The sequence below is a fragment of the Equus caballus genome, chromosome X (genome assembly GCF_041296265.1).
Source record: "Equus caballus isolate H_3958 breed thoroughbred chromosome X, TB-T2T, whole genome shotgun sequence".
Classification (NCBI taxonomy): domain Eukaryota; kingdom Metazoa; phylum Chordata; class Mammalia; order Perissodactyla; family Equidae; genus Equus; species Equus caballus.
Window position 1 is genome coordinate 77,946,593 of NC_091715.1, and position 17,732 is coordinate 77,964,324.

The following is a 17,732-nucleotide window of genomic DNA, read 5'->3' on the forward strand; positions in this document are numbered from 1 at the left end:
ACTTAATCATGGTGTATAATCATTTTAATATGCTGTTGAATTGATTTTTTAATATTTTGTTGAGTAACTTTGCATCTATATTTATCAGGGATATTGGCCTATATTTTCTTTTTTTGTAGTTTTCTTATATGGCTTTGGTATCAGGGTAATGCTGGACTTGTAAAATGAGTTTCATAATTTTATTTCCTTTTCAATTTTTTGGAAGTGTTTGAAAAGGATTGGATTAATTCTACTTTATATGTTTAGTAGAATTCATCAAAGAAACCATATGGTACTGCACATTTCTTTGTTAGGATTATGTTGTTTAATGTCCTCATATTTGTAGATTTTCCGGTTTTCTTCTGTTGTTGATTTCTAGTTTCATGCCATCATTGCTGGAAAAATATTTAGTATCATTTCAACCTTCTTAAATTTCCTAAGACTTATTTGACCTATCACATAATCTATTCTGGAGACTGTTTCATGAGCTCTTGAGAGGAATGTGCATCCTGCTGCTATTGGATAGAATGTTTTGTATATAGCTTTTAGGCCCCTTTGGTAGAAAATATAGTTCAAATCCAATAGTTTCTTATTGACTTTGTGTCTGAAGGATATAGCCATTGTTGAAAATGGGCATTGAAGTGTCCTAGTATTATTATATTGATGTCTACTTCTTCATTCATATCTGTTAGTATTTGCTTAACATATTTAAGTATTCTAATGTTTACTGCATATATATTTACCATTGTTATATCCTTTTGATAAATTGACCACTTTATCATTATATAATGCCTTCTTTTTCTCTTGTTACAATTTTTGGCTTAAAGTCTATTTTATCTGGTATAAGTATAGTCCCCCCTTCTCTCCTTTGGCTTTCACTTGCATAGAATATGTTTTTGCATCACTAGTCGGTGAACCTATGTGTGTCCTTAAAGCTGAAGTTAGTCTCTTGTAAGCATGATATAGTTAGGTCTTTTTTTATCTGTTCAGTCACTCTAAGACTTTTGTTTGGAAAATTTAATCCATTTATTTTTAGACTAATTGATGGTGGATAAGGACTTATTAATACTACCTTATTAATTGTTTTCTGGCTGTTTCATAGTTCCCTTTTTCCTTTCTTTCTCTTACTGCCTTCCTTTTTAAATTGATGACTTTCTGTAGTAATGTACTTTGGTTCCATTCTTTTTATCTCTTGTGAGTCTATTGTAGGTTTTTGCTTTGTGGTTACCATCAGTCTTACAGAAGACAGCTTATAGATATAACTCTATTTTACGCTGAGAAGTACTTAACTTCAATTTAAGCAGTTTTTAACATGCCATCCTATTACAGTATTAGACGATTCTGATTTTGGTTATACACTACTTTTACCAGTGAGTTAAATATATTTATGTGCTTTAATGTTACTAATTAGTGTCCTTTCTTTTCAGCTTGAAGAACTCCTTTCAGCATTTTCTGTAAAAAAAAAGGTCTAGTGGTGGTGAACTCACTCAGCTTTTGTTTGTCTGGGAAATTCTTTCTCCCCTTCATTTCTGAAAGACAGCTTTGCTGGATAGAAGTTTTTGGTTGGCAGGGTTTTTTCAGCTCTTTTAATATATATTAACCCATTTTCTCCTGGTTTGTAAGATTTCTAACTTCAATAATTCACAAATTGTTTCTTTTGGTAGCATCCCATAGATTGCATGGCCTTTCTTCACTCTTTTTCATTATTTTTTCTTTGTTCTCTTCTGACTCGATAATTTCAAAGGTCCTGTCTTCTAGTTCATAGATTTTTTCCTTATGTTTGATCCATTCGGCATGATGGTCTCTATTGTACTCTTTATTTCATTCACTGTGTTATTCAGCTCCAGAATTTCTGCTTGTTTCCTTTTTTGTGATTTCTATCTCTTTGTTAAACTTCTCAGTTTGTGTATTGTTTCCCTGATTTTGTTAAATTGCCTTTCTGTGTTTTTGTAGCTCATTAAGCTTCTTTAATACAGCCACTTTGAATCTTTATTAGGTAAATTACAAGTCTCCATGTCTTTATTGTTGGTTCTTGGATTATTGTGATCATTTTTTGGTGTCATGTTCCTATGATTAAAAAACATTTCCTTGGCCACAGCCTCTTCCAGCTACCATCCCATTATGTATCGCCTTTATATGACAAAATGCTTTGAAAGAATTATCCATATTAGTTATCTCCATTTTCTTTTCTTCTATTAACAATCTCTATTCAACTAGATTTTAATTGAAAATTTTAATACATACACATTGTAGAAAATTCAAAAAGAACAAAAGAGCAGGTGGTAAAAAATGACTCACTGTCCCATATTAGATCCCCAACCCACCTCCTTTGATCCCCAGTCCATTCACTATTGCTAGTTTCCCTTTTCTCTCTAATTTGCCTGAGACTTTTGTCCTTACCATTCCATGGAAATGCAGTTCTCCAATGACCTTCTCATTTTCATAATCACTGGCAGCATTTGATACAGTTGGTTCTCCTTTGTAAATTATCTTCCCTTGGTTACTCTGTCACTATGCTTTCTTGTTTTCCATTCTATCATGCTAGCTAGTCCTTTTCAACCTCTGTTGCTGGTTTTCCCTCTCTCCAATCTTTAGATGTTGGAAAGCCCAAAAACTCAGTCCTTTGGCCTCTTCTCTTTCCTTCCTATAACCATTCAGTACACAATATCATCCAGTCCCACAGTTTTATATGCCATCTATATGTTTATGAATTCCAAATTTGTATCTCTATCCCACTCAGACCTCTCCTCTAATTTCCAAACTCATATATGCAATTGCCTTATTGACATCTCCACTTAGATGTCTAATAGATATCTCAGACTTAACATGAAAACAAAATTCTTGCTTCATTCTAAACCTGCTCATCCATAAGTATTCTCCATTTCAGCAATTGGCACCACTATTCACTCGGTTTCTTAAGTAAACTCTCTCTCTCACACACACACACACACACACACACACACACAGATACAAACATATCAACATATCTTTTGTGTCATCCTTGACTTCTCTCTTTCTCTAGCGGCTAACATCCAGTGAGCAAATTCTATATGGATTACCTTCAAAATATGTCTAGAATTTAGTCATTTCTCATCACCAATTCTAAATCATCTTGATCTCTTATCTAGATTATTGTGAAATCTTCTTAATTTATTACCCTGTGCATTAGTATCCAATTGCCTTTGTGCAAATTACCATTAATTTAATAGATTAAAATGACGTAAATTCATTCTCTTATAGTTCTGGAGGACTAAAGTCAAAAATGAGTCATTTTGAGCTAAAATCAAGGTGTTGGTAGAGCTGAGTCCTTCTGGAGTCTTCAGGGTAGAATCCATTTGGTGCTCCCTCCAATTTCTGGTGGTTAGCAGCTTTTCTTGACTTTGTGACCGCATCACTCCCACCTCTGCTCTGTTGTTATGCTGCTTTCTCTCTTTCTTTAGTCAAATCTCCCTTTCCCTCTTTAAAAGACAATTGTGATTACACTTAGGACCCACCCAGATAATCCAGGCTAATCTCCCCAATTCAAGATTCTTAATCACAGCCACAAATTCTGTTTTGCCATATTAGGTGATATTCATAAATTCCAGGGATTGAGAAATGACATCTTTGGGGTTTATTATTCAGTTTACCACAGTCTTTTCTGGACCCCAAAGGTTTATGTCCTTCCCTCATGCAAAGTACATTCTCCTCAACCCAACATCCTCACAAGTGTAAGCCCATTCCAGCATTAACTCAAGTCCAAAATCTCATCTAACTATTATCAACAAAAGTTCAAGATCCCATAATCTAAATCAGGTGTTGGTGAGATGCTATGTATGATCCATCCTGGGGCAAAATTTCTCTCCATCTATGGAGACCTGCAAAATTAGAAAACAAATTCTCTGCTCCCAAAATACAATGGTTAGACAAGATAGGGTAACAGTTATAGAAACTCCAATTCCAAAAGGGAGAAAATGGAAGGCAGAAAGGAGTAACGAACCCTAAGTAATTTCTAAATACGACTTGACAAACTCCATTAGGTTTTAATGCCTAGGAATAATCCACTGTGGCTTGAGGCTCTACCCTCTGGACCTTCAGCTCTGCCTTCAGAGTTATCCTTCCTATTTCTTGAAGGGTAGCACATGTTTGCAACTAAGTAGTGTTGCCCACCTGTTTCCTGCCTATAAAATTTTAGCAGTTTAATGGCCTTCTTTCATTTTTCCTGTCTCTCTTCCTTTTCATCCAAGCTGGAAGTGTTTCTATTTGTATGTTCTCAAAATATTTGTGAGTCTCATGTACATCATGAGGATTCGTGCAATTAGACAAGAGGCTCCACTGTGTGTTTTTCCTGTATAATCTCATCTCTATTCCTGACTTTTGCTGAGCTGGCTAAGTAGATCCTTGAGTCACATGTTAAATGTCTTTGTTGTCCAGCCACACTTGGTTTTCTCTTCAGAGCATACTTTCCAGCCAGTGAACTTCTTAATTTTAGCATCTATTAAAATTTGGATAAGCTGACGTTTTCCCAAATTATCAAGTTCTGGTTCTTTTTTCATAAGAATTCTTCCATCAATTTTATCACTTTCCTTTCACATTTTACTATAAGAAGCAAGAGAAAATCACATTGCATCTTCAATGCTTTGCATGAAAATATCCCTAGCTAAATATCCACGTTATAATTTCTACTTTCCATATAACCATAGAACTCAATTCACTTGCACATTTACAACTATAGAAGGGATTCCATTTTCTCCAGTCTCCTAACCTGTTTTTCACTCCTCCTGAGCACTAACATTCCATGCCTTTAATATTTGTATTTCAATCAAAATGTTCTTTATGACTAGGTATTCTCTAAGATGATATAGGCTTTCTCTACTGTGCTCCTCACTTCCTTCTGAGCCCTAATCATCAACACCTTTAACATCAATACTTCACCAACAGTCCTGTTTATGGCAATTTAGATATTATAAAAGATGATATAGGGTTTTTCTATCATGCCCCTAACTTCCTCCAGAGTTCTTGTCAGCAGAGTATTTAACATCCATATTTCTACCAACAGTTTTTTCAAGGCAATCTAGGCTTTTTCTATCATACACTTCTAAATTCTTTCAGCCTTTGCTCACTGCCAAATACTAAAGTCATTTTCATATTTTTAGATATTTGTTACTGCAGCCTTACTGCTGGTGTGTTAATTTTCTATTTGCATTAATTAATTTGTACTAATTTTCTAGTATTGCTGTGGAAATATACCACAACCTCAGTGGATTAAACAACACAAATTTGTTTTCTTACAATTCTGGAGGCCTGAAGTCTGAAATCAATCTTACTAGGCTAAAATCAAGGCATCAGCAGGGCAGGTTTCTTCTGGAGGTTCTGGGGACAGAACCCATTTCCTTGCCTTTTTTTAGCTTCTAGTGACCACCTGAATTCTTTGGCTTGTGTTCCCTTTCCCTTTCTTCAAAATGCATCACTCCAATCTCTGCTTTCATCATCAGAATGCTTTCTCCTCTGACTCTCTTGTGTCCCTCTAATAACAACTCTGGTAATTACATTTAGTGCCCTCCTGGATAATCCAGAATAATTTCCTGATCTCAAAGTTCTTAACTTAATCACACGTACAATTCTTTTTCGCCATATAAGTTAACATTCACATGTTCCAGGGATTTGGATATGGGTATTTTGAGGGGTCATTTATCAGCCTTCCACAGTGCTCAATATTTATTAGTTGAATGAATAAATTAATCAAAACCACATCATAATTTTTTATTCAAATTCGAAGGATTGACTCATTCAATTACCAGAGAATACAATTTCGAGAAGAGTAATAAATGAAATAAAAATGCAGCAAAAAAAAATAGGACAAAAAGGAAGTCATGTTTGTGAAAAGTAGATTTGAAGTAGAGGATACATAAAGTGGGAAGGAATAAAGAATTTTGACAGCAGGATTTTACCCAGAACAAATCAAGCAAATTAAAATTACTCAATTATATCAAACTATATATTTGAAAGTGAATTTTAAACAGTAAAACAGTGTGCCTTTTCCTCTATTCATTATTTTTTTACGTTTCCATCATTGAAAAAAGAAAGAGTGATAGATAGTTCATAATCATTGGATAACAGAAGCCCAATATGTCATTCTATTCCATTACAGTTATAGACTTTTGTGTTCTGTTTAAGAAGTATGTAGGGGCCCACCTGGTGGCACAGTGGTTAAGTTCGCATGTTCCATTTCTGTGGCCCGGGGTTCGCCAGTTCTGATCCCAGGTGCAGACAGGGCATCGCTTGGTAAGCCATGCTGTGGCAGGCATCCCACATATAAAGTAGAGGAAGATGGGCACGGATGTTAGCTCAGGACCACTCTTCCTCAGCAAAAATAGCAGGATTGGCGGCAGATGTTAGCTCAGGGCTAACCTTTCTCAAAAAAAAAAAAAAGAAAAGAAAGAAATATTTATCTACTCCACTATCATTAAGATATTCTCCTGTGCTACCTGCTGGAAGCTGTGCTGTTTTACCTTTCAGCTTTAGGTCTACAATACATCTAGTATTGATTTTGGTGCCTGATGTGAGATAAGGGTCAAGAATAATGTTTTGTCCCTTGAAGATACTCAAATTACTAGTACCATTTATTGAAAAATACCATCTTTCCCCAATGTATAACTACTTTGGGATAATTCACGTGACCATAACTATATAGGTGTCTTTTTGTGGTCCTTCTTCTTTTCTATTGGTTATTTGTCTTTGTGCCAATACTATGTTGTCTTAATTGCTGTAACTTTATAATAAGTTGTTATATTGATATTTGGTAATGCATATCCTTCACATTTATTGTTTTTCTTCCAAATTGTTGTGTATATGTTTGATTCTTTCATTTCTATATAAAATTTGGAATCAACTAGTCAGTTATCACAAGAAGCAAAAAAAAAATTTATTGGGATTACACTGAATCAATATATCAATTAGGGAAGAATTGCTGTACTTATAATATTGAGTCTTCCAATCCCCGAACATGGTATATACCTCCATTTATTTGTGTTTTCTTTAATTTATCTTAATATTTGCTTCTATTCTTCAGTGTAAAGGTATTATACGTTATATTTTTAGATTTATTCCAAAGTACTTGGTGTTCATGATATCATTTACATGGTATTATTAAAATATTTTCTAATTGTTTTGTTGGACATAGAATTATAATTAATTTTCACATTTAGTTTTTGTATCTAACAATTGTACGAAATTCATTTATTAATTCTAATTGTGTGCCTGTAGCTATTTTAGATTTTCTATGTAAGAAATAATGCCCTCTGTAAATAATAACAGTTTTATTTCTTCTTTTTCTATTTTTAGACTTTTTACTTATTTTTTTCTTGCCTTGTTGCACTGGCTAGGACCTCCAGTACAACGTTAAATTGAAGTTGTACTAGGGGACATGTTTTTATTGTTCCTGAGCTCAGACGGAATGTTTACAACACGTTGCCATTGAATATTACATTTTTTTCTAGTTTTCTTTAGATTCTTTTTATCAGACTAAAGAAGTTCCCTTCTATTCCTCATTTGCTGAAAAGTTTTACCATAAATGAGTGTGAGATTTTATCAAAGGCTTTCTTTATATTGAGATGATCATATTACTTTCCCTCTTTTATTCTAATATGTTAATGTGGTGAATTTCAAATCTTAAATCAACCTGAAATAAGCCTCATTTGGTTATAGTAATGCTTTCTATGTATTGAATTTGATAAAATGTTTAAGGATTTTGGCATCTATGTTTCTGAGAGATATAGGCCTGTAATTTTATTTTCTGTTAATGACTTTGTTAAATCTTGTTATTGATGTTATGCTCTTCTCATGGAACAAATTGATATGTTCCCTCTTTTTATGTTCTTTGGAAGAATTTGTGAATATTTGTTATTTTTTCTTCCTTAGGTGTTTGGGGGAATTGATCAATGAAGACATCCAGACCTGGAATTCTCTATGTCGGTAAGTTTTAAATTATGAAGTCAAAGTTTTTAGTATATATACGACAATCCAAATTTTTATTTTTCACCTTTTTAAGTTTTCATGTGTTCTTTTTCAAAGAATTTGCCTATTTCATCTAGACTTTCAAATATTTTGGCATAAATCTTTTGTTTTCTCTTTCATTACTTTCTGTTATTTTTATTATTTTTTTCCTCCTACATGCATTGGCTTCAACTTGATGTTCTATTTCTGACATCTTGAGATGGATACTTAAATCCTTGATTTTCAGCCTGTCTTCTTTTCTAATATATGAATTTAAAGCTATGAATTTCTAAATAGGTCTTTACATCCCACAAATATTTAAATATCATTTTCTTTATGATACTGAAAATATTGTTTAAGACATTTTCTAATTTTATTGTGACTTCTTCTTTAACCCATAGATTGTATTCTTAATTTCCCAACGTTTAGGTAATTTTTAGTTTAATTTTTGTCATTGGTTTCTAGATTTATTTAACTGTGGTCAGCAAACATATGCCATATAATCTTAGTACTTTGACACATGTTGAGACTTGCTTTATGGCCCAGTCTATGGTCACTTTTGTTAAATGTTCCATGTGAACTTGAAAACAATGTGTATTGTGCAGTCGTCTGGTGTAGTGTATTTGTATTAAATCAAGTTTTGTTAATCATGTTATTCAAATTTTCTATATTTCTACTGATATAGTTTTGTCTTCTTGGTCTCTTAGTTACTAAAATAAGTATGCTAAAGTCTCCAACTATAATTGTGAATTTGCATATTATTACTTTTAGTTTTATAAAAGTTTGCTTTATGTATTTTAGAGCTATGTCAGTGGGTACATACAAACTTAGAATTGCTACATTTTTCTGTTGGATTAACCCTTTTACCATTATAAAATGTCCCTATTTATCTTTATCTTAAAGTTAACTTTCTTTGACAATAGTATATCTCCATGAGCTTACTATCCATTTGTGTGTACACAGTATTTCTTCTCCATTTTCTTTTTGTTTTTAACCTTTATGTGTCCTTATATTTTAGGTGTATGTCTTATAACCTACTGTGCCAGCTTTGTCTTTTAAATGGTGTATTTAATCCATGAAATTTTTTGTAGTAAGAACACTTAATATGAGAGCTATCCTCTTGACAAATTTTTAAGTATACCACACAGGATTGTTAACTATGGGCACATTATCATACAGGAGATCTCTAGAACTTATTCATCTTAATCCAGTTACTTTTTATGTAATTATTTTTGGATTTAAATATGACAACTCATTTTTTATTTAGTATTTGTCCCATATTTTTGTTCCTTATTTCTTCTTTCTTGCTTTCTATGTATTAATCAAACATTTTTATTACACTTCTCCCTCTATTATCTGATTAGTAATACATTCTGTCATTATTCTTTTGTAGTTATCTTAGAGATTACAACATAATTTTTTGATTTCTTAGAGTTTAATACAAATTAGTATTTTTACATCTCCCCAAACAATGCAAGTACCTTACAACACTTTAACTCCACTTATTACACCCACTTTCATCCACTGTTACTACTATAAATTTTATCTTTCATAAAATTTTTATTTTATTTTGAACTTAACATATTAGTATATTATTATTTGTAAATAATTAACATTTGTGTTCTATGTCCACATATTTGCTCTTTTTGCGGCTCTTTATTTCATCTCGTATTAACAGTGCCTCATCTTGGGTCATTTCTTTCTACCTGAAGAAATCCCATTTGTATTTATTTTAGTGCTTTTTGCAGCAGTGAAATTCTCACAGTTTCTGTTTGTGTAAAAATGTCTTTCTGTTCATTTTTGAAGAATACTTAAGCTGTGCTAAAAATCTCCAATTGGCAGGGTTTTTTCTTTCAAAACTTTAAAAATATCATTCCATTGTCTTCTAGCTTCTGTCCCTCATTTTTCCCTTGACATATATAGGTTAGGATCACCTATGTACCAAAGGAATATACACGTAATCATTTATAACATAAAAAAATAATAAGCTTTGAAATAAAGAAAACTACTCAGAAGTTTAACTTATTTGAACTTCCAATAATTTGAGACTGAGGCCACATCTATATAAACCAGGTATCTTATGATATTTCACTAAATTGTTCCTTTTCTCACTGTTCCTTGGTTGCCTTTTCTAGTGTTCTCCAAAGTGAAGTGCATGTGCAAGACAATCCATTGGAGTGTGGAAATAAGACATTATAACTTCAATTTATATATTTTGCTTCATCTTTTGAAATTTTCTGCTTAATGTATGATTTATGAGGCTTAAGTAGAATATGAATTATACACGCACATATTCAGTTGTGCTCAAAAGAAAATTTGGAGCATAATATTTTAAACTGTAAGAAGGAAGTCAAAATCAATACAGGTGTAAAGTCTTTTTCCCAGAATATGAAAGGAGTGATCCAGCATGTCACACTTTCAAACTGCTAAATTTCCAGGATCCCAGGCCTTAATATCTTCTAGCTACTCTATTGAATGAATCTGGTTTGATCAATTGCTTTTTGGAAAGACAAAAGTACAAGTTTTAACTATTTCAAGAAATCTATGAAGTTTTGTTTTTCAAGACCATTCAGAGCAGTGGTTCTTAACCAGAACTGAGTATCCAAACCACCTGGGAGGAATTTTAAATATAGATTTTATTAAGCTACACCCGGAGATTATGCTTCATGGGTCCAGGAGCAGTACTCAGCCACATTTATATTTTTTAAATTTCCAAGTAAATTCTGATGATTACTTCCAGTTGAGAACCTCTAGACTAGATATTTTTCTTACTCAGTGTCTCCAAAATCTTTTCTAAGTAAATCAGTGGTTATTTAATGATGAATATGGGCCAGACTTTGTGCTGGATACTAGAGATTCACTTACGAAATAAAAATAGACTTGACTGAAATATAAATACATTTGACCATTTTGATTTATTTTATTTTTACTTATGAACTTGATGGTTTAAGCAAGTCAAAAGTAAAGCTCTAGGGTATTTGTGTATATAAGTACAATCTCAGAATTATCCATGGTCACAGCTCATTGTCCTTGGGAAATAATAAAGAAGTAATATTTTTTAAATAAATTATGCTATGTATATCCTCAGTAGATAATATGATTATTATCAAATCAAATTGGCACTTTCAAAATGAAAAATATCATGGACCAATTTTCTCTTTGTATAGCAACAATTTAAAATCTAGATAAACATTCATATGTGTCCCTCTCACACATGACTAGTGGTTTGATTTAATATAAGTTCTGATAATATTAAAAACTTGTGGGGTTTTTTCAGAACTTATTTGGTGAACTTAGAAAATATGTGGGTTTATTACTGGTTTAGACTTTTTCACAAGAGGATTGGGGCATTGGTTCAATTTACTGTTCTATATAATTAAATGAGATATTTTATATACTTTAAAATTTGTCAAGTTATTGTTTTTATTTCAGCTTTTGGTCCACAGTTTATTTTCATTCAAGTTACTGATGAAAATACACATTTGTTCATCTATGATTTGCTTTAGAGGAGGGTAGCTGTGATGTGAATTACAGGTAGACATTCTTAGATAATGGAGCTCAGAGAATGCATAAGATTTCTCAAAGTGTTACTGTAGAAGTGCTATTAATAATAATAATTATTATTATTTTATTAGCCGTTGTACAAGTTTATTTAAAGCATTTTTCTTTTAACAGACAAGAAGTAAACATGAGAACATATGATAATTTCATACCAAGTAAGAATTTAGTCTTTGGAATTCAATATTATTTAGATTATATTTGAAAATAATTTTAAGGACAAATGACTAGTATCTTCCATTCAATGTGATGAAGCATAAAGTGCCTTGAATTTTTCTTAAAATTTACAAGAAGCATGTATGTATGTGTATGTTGGTATGTGTGTGTTTAAAATAATTCTGGCTTTAACGTGGGTTTGTAGTAGATATTTTAAAAGGAAATATTTAGTTTGTTCTTTCTCATTACAAAAATCAGCCTTAATTGCATAAGGTTCCCTTGTGTTTAAAATTCGTAATTACAAAGCCAAAGTAGAGACAAAAAATATAGCCAGAGAGATGAAAGTAGGCAGTCCATCTGTTGAACAGCTACAACTTTAGGAAAGTTCTCCTTAATACATTGAGCTGAAATCTGCCTGCACTGCTACAACTTTTACCCATTGCTTCTAGTTCTTCCCTCAGGAAACATATAAAAGACGACTCTAACATTGTGATTAAGAGCGTGGACTCTGGAGCCAAACAGTGTTTCAATCTTAACTCTTCTACTTACTTTATGATTTGGGGCAAGTAATTTAATCTTTCTCAGTGCTTCATTTTTCTACATCTTTACAATGAAGACAATTATAAATTATATTATCTAATTCAAAGGGTTGTCATGAGCATTAAATGAGTTGATATGTACAAAGTGCTTGAAACACAGTCAGCACTATAACAGTTGTAGCTATTCTATTATTACTATTTCTACCACTCTTCCATATAATAGCTCTTTAAATATTTAAATATAGTGATCACATCTCTCATTAATCTCTTCATCTACAGAACTATCCTGAGTTAGCTTACCAGTTTGTCTTTTAACATAGCTTCCAAATAGCTTGATCTCCTCGTCACTCTATTCCTCAAGTGTGTATATGCCCTTCTTTAAATAGGGTTCCCAGAACTGAATGCAGTATTTTGTGGCCCTAATTCTGTGGCCCTAAATTCTGTGGGTTAGGATGTCACCGAGATCAGAGGAGGGCTAAGATAAACACTTAGATTTAATCAATCAAGATTTTTACTGACTACTTTATGCTCAGCATTGTGTTAGCTATTATGGATAGAAGAAGTCATATTATCTGCAGTCTAACCAAAATGAAATAAAGAAAAGAAACCAAGATGGAGGAGATGATGGAGATGTTTTAAAGGAAACTGAATCTTTCTCTATTTTCTATTCCTACTGTGTGACTGTATTAATTTAACCATTATGATTTAAGTAACTCTCTCTCTGAAAATTGGTTTAATCTAGAAAATAAAATTACCAATGTCATTTTAAACATAATTTAGCACTATATGGGGAAATCAGCTTTAACTTTTCCTAATTTATATGCAAATAAACTATAAAGTCCAGGGAGAAAAGCTACCTTGTGAGTTATAACTTAGTTTAATTCAAACAATATATTTCTTACTCAAGAATATTTCAGTCCTGATGAAAATTTTGCTATTAACTGAAAATTGTTTATTGTCCTCTCTCACATTTAGTCAATGAATCAAGCAGGCAATTATGGAATCAAGAATACTTCACTTTGACATTTCCCAAACCACCCCAGCCAGGTAGAAAAAAGATATCAAGACCTTCAAAATTACAAGCCACAGTTCCTGTAAGTATTTAAAAGGTAATTTTTAAACTAAATCTATGACAATCCAACAATATGTAAATATAAATTAGATGTATATAATCCAAATTTTACTACCTATTGGAAGCAGATATTTTAAAATTTATAATCCCCTGTACAACGGATTGCCCCCACCTGTTTCAGATTAAACTTATTTTTATACATGATTCTCCATTTCAAAGACATTATATAGCTAATAGGCTAGGCACGCTGGAGAACCTAATGCTGCAACTGGTGGACTCTCTCAAGAAATGTTTACCAGCTACAAAAACATCTAAAATTTTAATTTTAGATCAGGAGCTGATCTTAATGAGGTTTCAGGGCTTCTCCATTTTCTTTAATCTGGAGCTCCGGACACTAGATAATGGGAGATTTAGGTTTTCTACTGCTTTTGTAAAGTGGAGTTATTCTATCAACTGGATAAAAGAAAAAACAGCCTACACAGGTCACCCATGGTGATATCAAAATATGTTTTGCAAGCACTTCCCAGAGCAGAGTTACAGTCAATACCTTTATTCAAGGGCCATTCATTACATCTGTAGTGATCCAAGTTTAATATTTCTCTTCATGTTCCTCCTTTAATTCCATATGACCATTTTATTGACTAATGATGTCCATACTGGATAGTTGAAGGAATTTAAGGAGTAAATGTAAAATTAGTCTATGTTACTACTATGACAATCAGATTTTACAAATATTTGGGTGAGAGTTTAAAAACATTACACTACTGCTAGTGTGGATCAAACATTTGTTTCATTTTTATGTCCTTGTTTTTGGCAGTACTTCACAGCAGGGCTCTTAGGCTCTCAATTTGATCAGAGACCTTGAAAGCAGGAGTGAAAATCAGGCTAGGCCTGAAGCCTACAGCTATCATGAGAATTGTCATGACAAACTTCAAGGGCATCAGCTTATTTTTGAGATAATGTGGGGGTGAAGGGTACACAAAAAGTTTCAAAAGATGTCTGCTATATAGGGCTCCACATGGAACACACTGTCGACTGTAAGAATAGTCCCTGAAGTGTCATGGATCATTGTGGGCCTGTTCCAATCCCAATATGAATCATTGAGGAAATCCTAAGGTTCCTCCTAAAGTCATTTTATTTCCAAAGTGGAGTTATCTCACATACACACACAAATACACAGAAAGTTGAAAAAGAAAAACATTTTTCAATTTTAAATAGATGGTTAAAGAAAACCTAGACTATTTTCATGTTTCAATATAAAAAGATATAACTCACTCAGAAATGCTCATCGTTATTCTAACTAATATTTTCAGAGACATGACAAAAGAAAATTAGAGGAAGTTCAGAAGCCAGCTCATATATGGATAAGGCATTCTTTAGGAAAGATTTTCCAAAGACCATCTATTTACTCAACTTTCAGGAGACAGCCTCCATTCAGCCATCCTTATACTCCTAAAACCCATTCTGAAAAGGCAGAATATAAAAAGTACAAAGACGTCAAAAAAGGAATAACTTTGAAGAAAGGTTCCAAGAAAAATATAGGCCCACATGAAACAACTCTAGAATCCAAGAAAACAGCAAAAGAGAAACATAAAAGAGGAAATAAAGTAGGTAAAACTCCAATAAAATCATCACATGAAAGTGAACTATATGAGAAGTCAAAATCCAAATCAGAAACAAACTCAGACTCCAAAGATTCTGAGGCAGTCTCAATGACAGATCCAAAAAAAGATAAGAGAGATTCAAAGAATTCCAAGGAGACTGACGTTGAATCCGTACGTACAAAGAAGGATTCTAAGAGCACAAAGAACAATTCTGATGCCAAATCAGAGACTTGCTCAAAAGATAGTTCAAATGTAGATTTAATGATGCACTTAGAGGAATCTGGTGCTGAATCCATGGAATTTGATATGTGGTTAAAGAATTACTCACAGAATAATTCAAAGAAGCCTCCGAAGGACTCAAAGAAAGATGCAAAGAAGAGCTCTGATGCTGAATCTGCAGATTCAAAAGATGCAAAGAAAGATAAGAAAGGTGCAAAGAAAGACAAGAAGGATGCAAAGAAGGACACAGAGTCTACTGATGCAGAATCTGCAGAATCAAAGGATGCAAAGAAAGATTCAAAGACCAAGAAAGATGCAAAGAAAGCTGACAAGAAAAAGGATGACAAGAAGAAAGATGCAGAGTCTACTGACGCGGAATCTGTAGACTCAAAGGATGCAAAGAAAGATTCAAAGAAGGATAAGAAAGATTCAAAGAAAAAGGATGAAAAGAAGGATTCAGCGTCTACTGATGCTGGATCTGAGTCTGAATCAGAGTCAAAGAAGGGTAAGAAAGATGAAAAGAAGGATAAGAAAGGTTTAAAGAAAGACGACAAGAAAAAAGATGCAAAGAAGGATACAGCATCTACTGATGCTGATTCTGAGTCTGAAACGGATCCAAAAAAGGATAAAAAAGATGAAAAGAAGGATAAGAAAGATTCAAAGAAAGCTTCAAAGAAAGATGACAAAAAGAAGTCTGCAGTGAAGGCTGAAGAGTCTACCGAAACTGAATCTGATTGGGAGTCAAATAAGGGTAAAACTGATTCAAAGAAGGCTAAGAAAGATTCAAAGACAGATGCCAAACAGCAGGCTGAAAAGAAGGACATAGTGTCTACTGATGCTGAATTTGATGAGTCTTCCAAGAAAGACCCAAAGAAGCCCAAAACATCCAAAAGTTCAGATGCTGAATCTGAAGAGTCACTAGGTAAACCCTGGGCTAAAAAGAGAGGAGCTGATGAGTCAGATGCCACATCTACAGATTCAAAGAAGGAAGCACCGAAACTAAAGAGAGGTTTAAGACTTTCATCCAGAAAGACTACATTCAAAGAAAAAGGAAAAAAACCAAGGGTGGGTGGAATTCCTGTGTTAAGAGAAAGACCACCACTACCTCCTTGTGAGCCTTTCCTACCATCACCTAAGGTCAAACGTCTCTGTCGGTGCAAGATGCCACCTCCCCCTCCAAAACCAAGATATGCTCCTTTGGTATGTTTACTTCTGTTTTACTTTTAGAGAAAATTTGGTTTAAAAATGAAAGATATTTTGAAGTTTTGCATTTATGTTTTCTCTAAGGAATAGTTCTCTTTTACTGGAATATTGACAAGTTTGGAACTTGCAGGCAAGAAATATGAAGAGTACTTCAAAATGACTCAAAAGAGTTGCAAAGCAAATGTCAAAAAGTTAAGAATAAATTTAGACTGGAGCAGAGAGAACTGGCTTATGATTTAAGAAAACATTTAAAATTATTTGTAAAGAGAGTCATATTACAAAAATGATTAACTGTTTTATATTTAAAGAACAAAAATGAAAATTAACTAAAACTTCTACAGGGCAGATTTAAGTGAGATATAATGACATTTCCTAGAAAGTTACTGAATATAGTAAAATCTCAATCAAAAAACACACATAGCAGGGTAGAAATATAACATCCCAGGATTCAGATATACAAAATCTATATTATTTAATACATATCAAAACTAAACTTTACTATGAGCTGTCATTCTTAGTGATAATCAGGAAAAAAGTTAACTTACCAGAAGTAACGAGACTCTCTATGATCTTTGGTTGAGGTGTAATTCATTTGCATGGTTTCTGGGTATCAGCCTGTGTTTCCTCTACTTTCACACAGTGTTCATTGTTTATTCTCAGTGTGATAGGGCTGATGCCCTCTGTCCTGCTAAACTCAGAACATCTTTAGATATGTCTGGGTTCTGACCTTGAGCTTCTCATTTTAATTAATTTCCTCCCTGCCTTCCTCCTTTTCCTCCCTGTCCTATTCTTCTTCTTCTTCTCTCTCAAAGGGCTCCTATTTCCTCTTCTAGTCTGGTGAGGATCTCCAATTACCTTGTATTCCAAGTTTTTTCTATCCTTGGTTTATAGTAAAACTTCAGGTATAGACCTCCATTAGCTCTTCATTTATTTTCCTTTTTTTTTTTGGAATTTAGAAATCCCTTTTCTCTCTCAAAAAAAGCCTGAATTTCAAGTCCATTTTTCTCCTAGTGGACTCAAAAAGTCAGCTTCTCAAAGCTGATTAAGGACTCCCTTGTGTGAGGGTCAGTCTTAGAGGTTGAGTCAATGGGTAACAACTAGGGCAACAAGATTTACAAGGAATGAAAATACATTGGTGGATAATTTCTAAGGTAGAAAAAAAAAGAACCCTCAAATAGCTGGATTCTTTTCCACAAGCAGTTTTTATGAAAAATAGCTAAAATACAGGAAAACAAGTTGGGGCCAAGGATTAATTTTAATTGTAAAAAACAACTTTCAAGATATGTTCTGTGCTTGTATGCATTCACACCAAGTCCCTTTAATAAATTTCCATACGCATAACTACTATCCAGTCAGGCCCTTCCATCCCTACCACTTGACTAAAACTGCTCTTTTCAAGATTACCAAGTAGCTTCTTGTGGTCACATC

General features: G+C 33.2%; 1 protein-coding gene across 1 annotated transcript in view; it reads left to right on the plus strand.

Moving 5' to 3' along the window:
- The window catches only part of CYLC1 (cylicin 1), a 41,143-nt gene that overhangs the window by 6,268 nt on the left and 17,143 nt on the right, over positions 1–17,732 (plus strand). The window contains exons 2-5 of the mRNA XM_023634096.2: positions 7,879–7,932; positions 11,629–11,669; positions 13,182–13,300; positions 14,592–16,301. Of these exons, the coding sequence (XP_023489864.2) occupies positions 7,879–7,932; positions 11,629–11,669; positions 13,182–13,300; positions 14,592–16,301 (1,924 nt within the window). The remainder of the gene's footprint in view (positions 1–7,878; positions 7,933–11,628; positions 11,670–13,181; positions 13,301–14,591; positions 16,302–17,732) is intronic.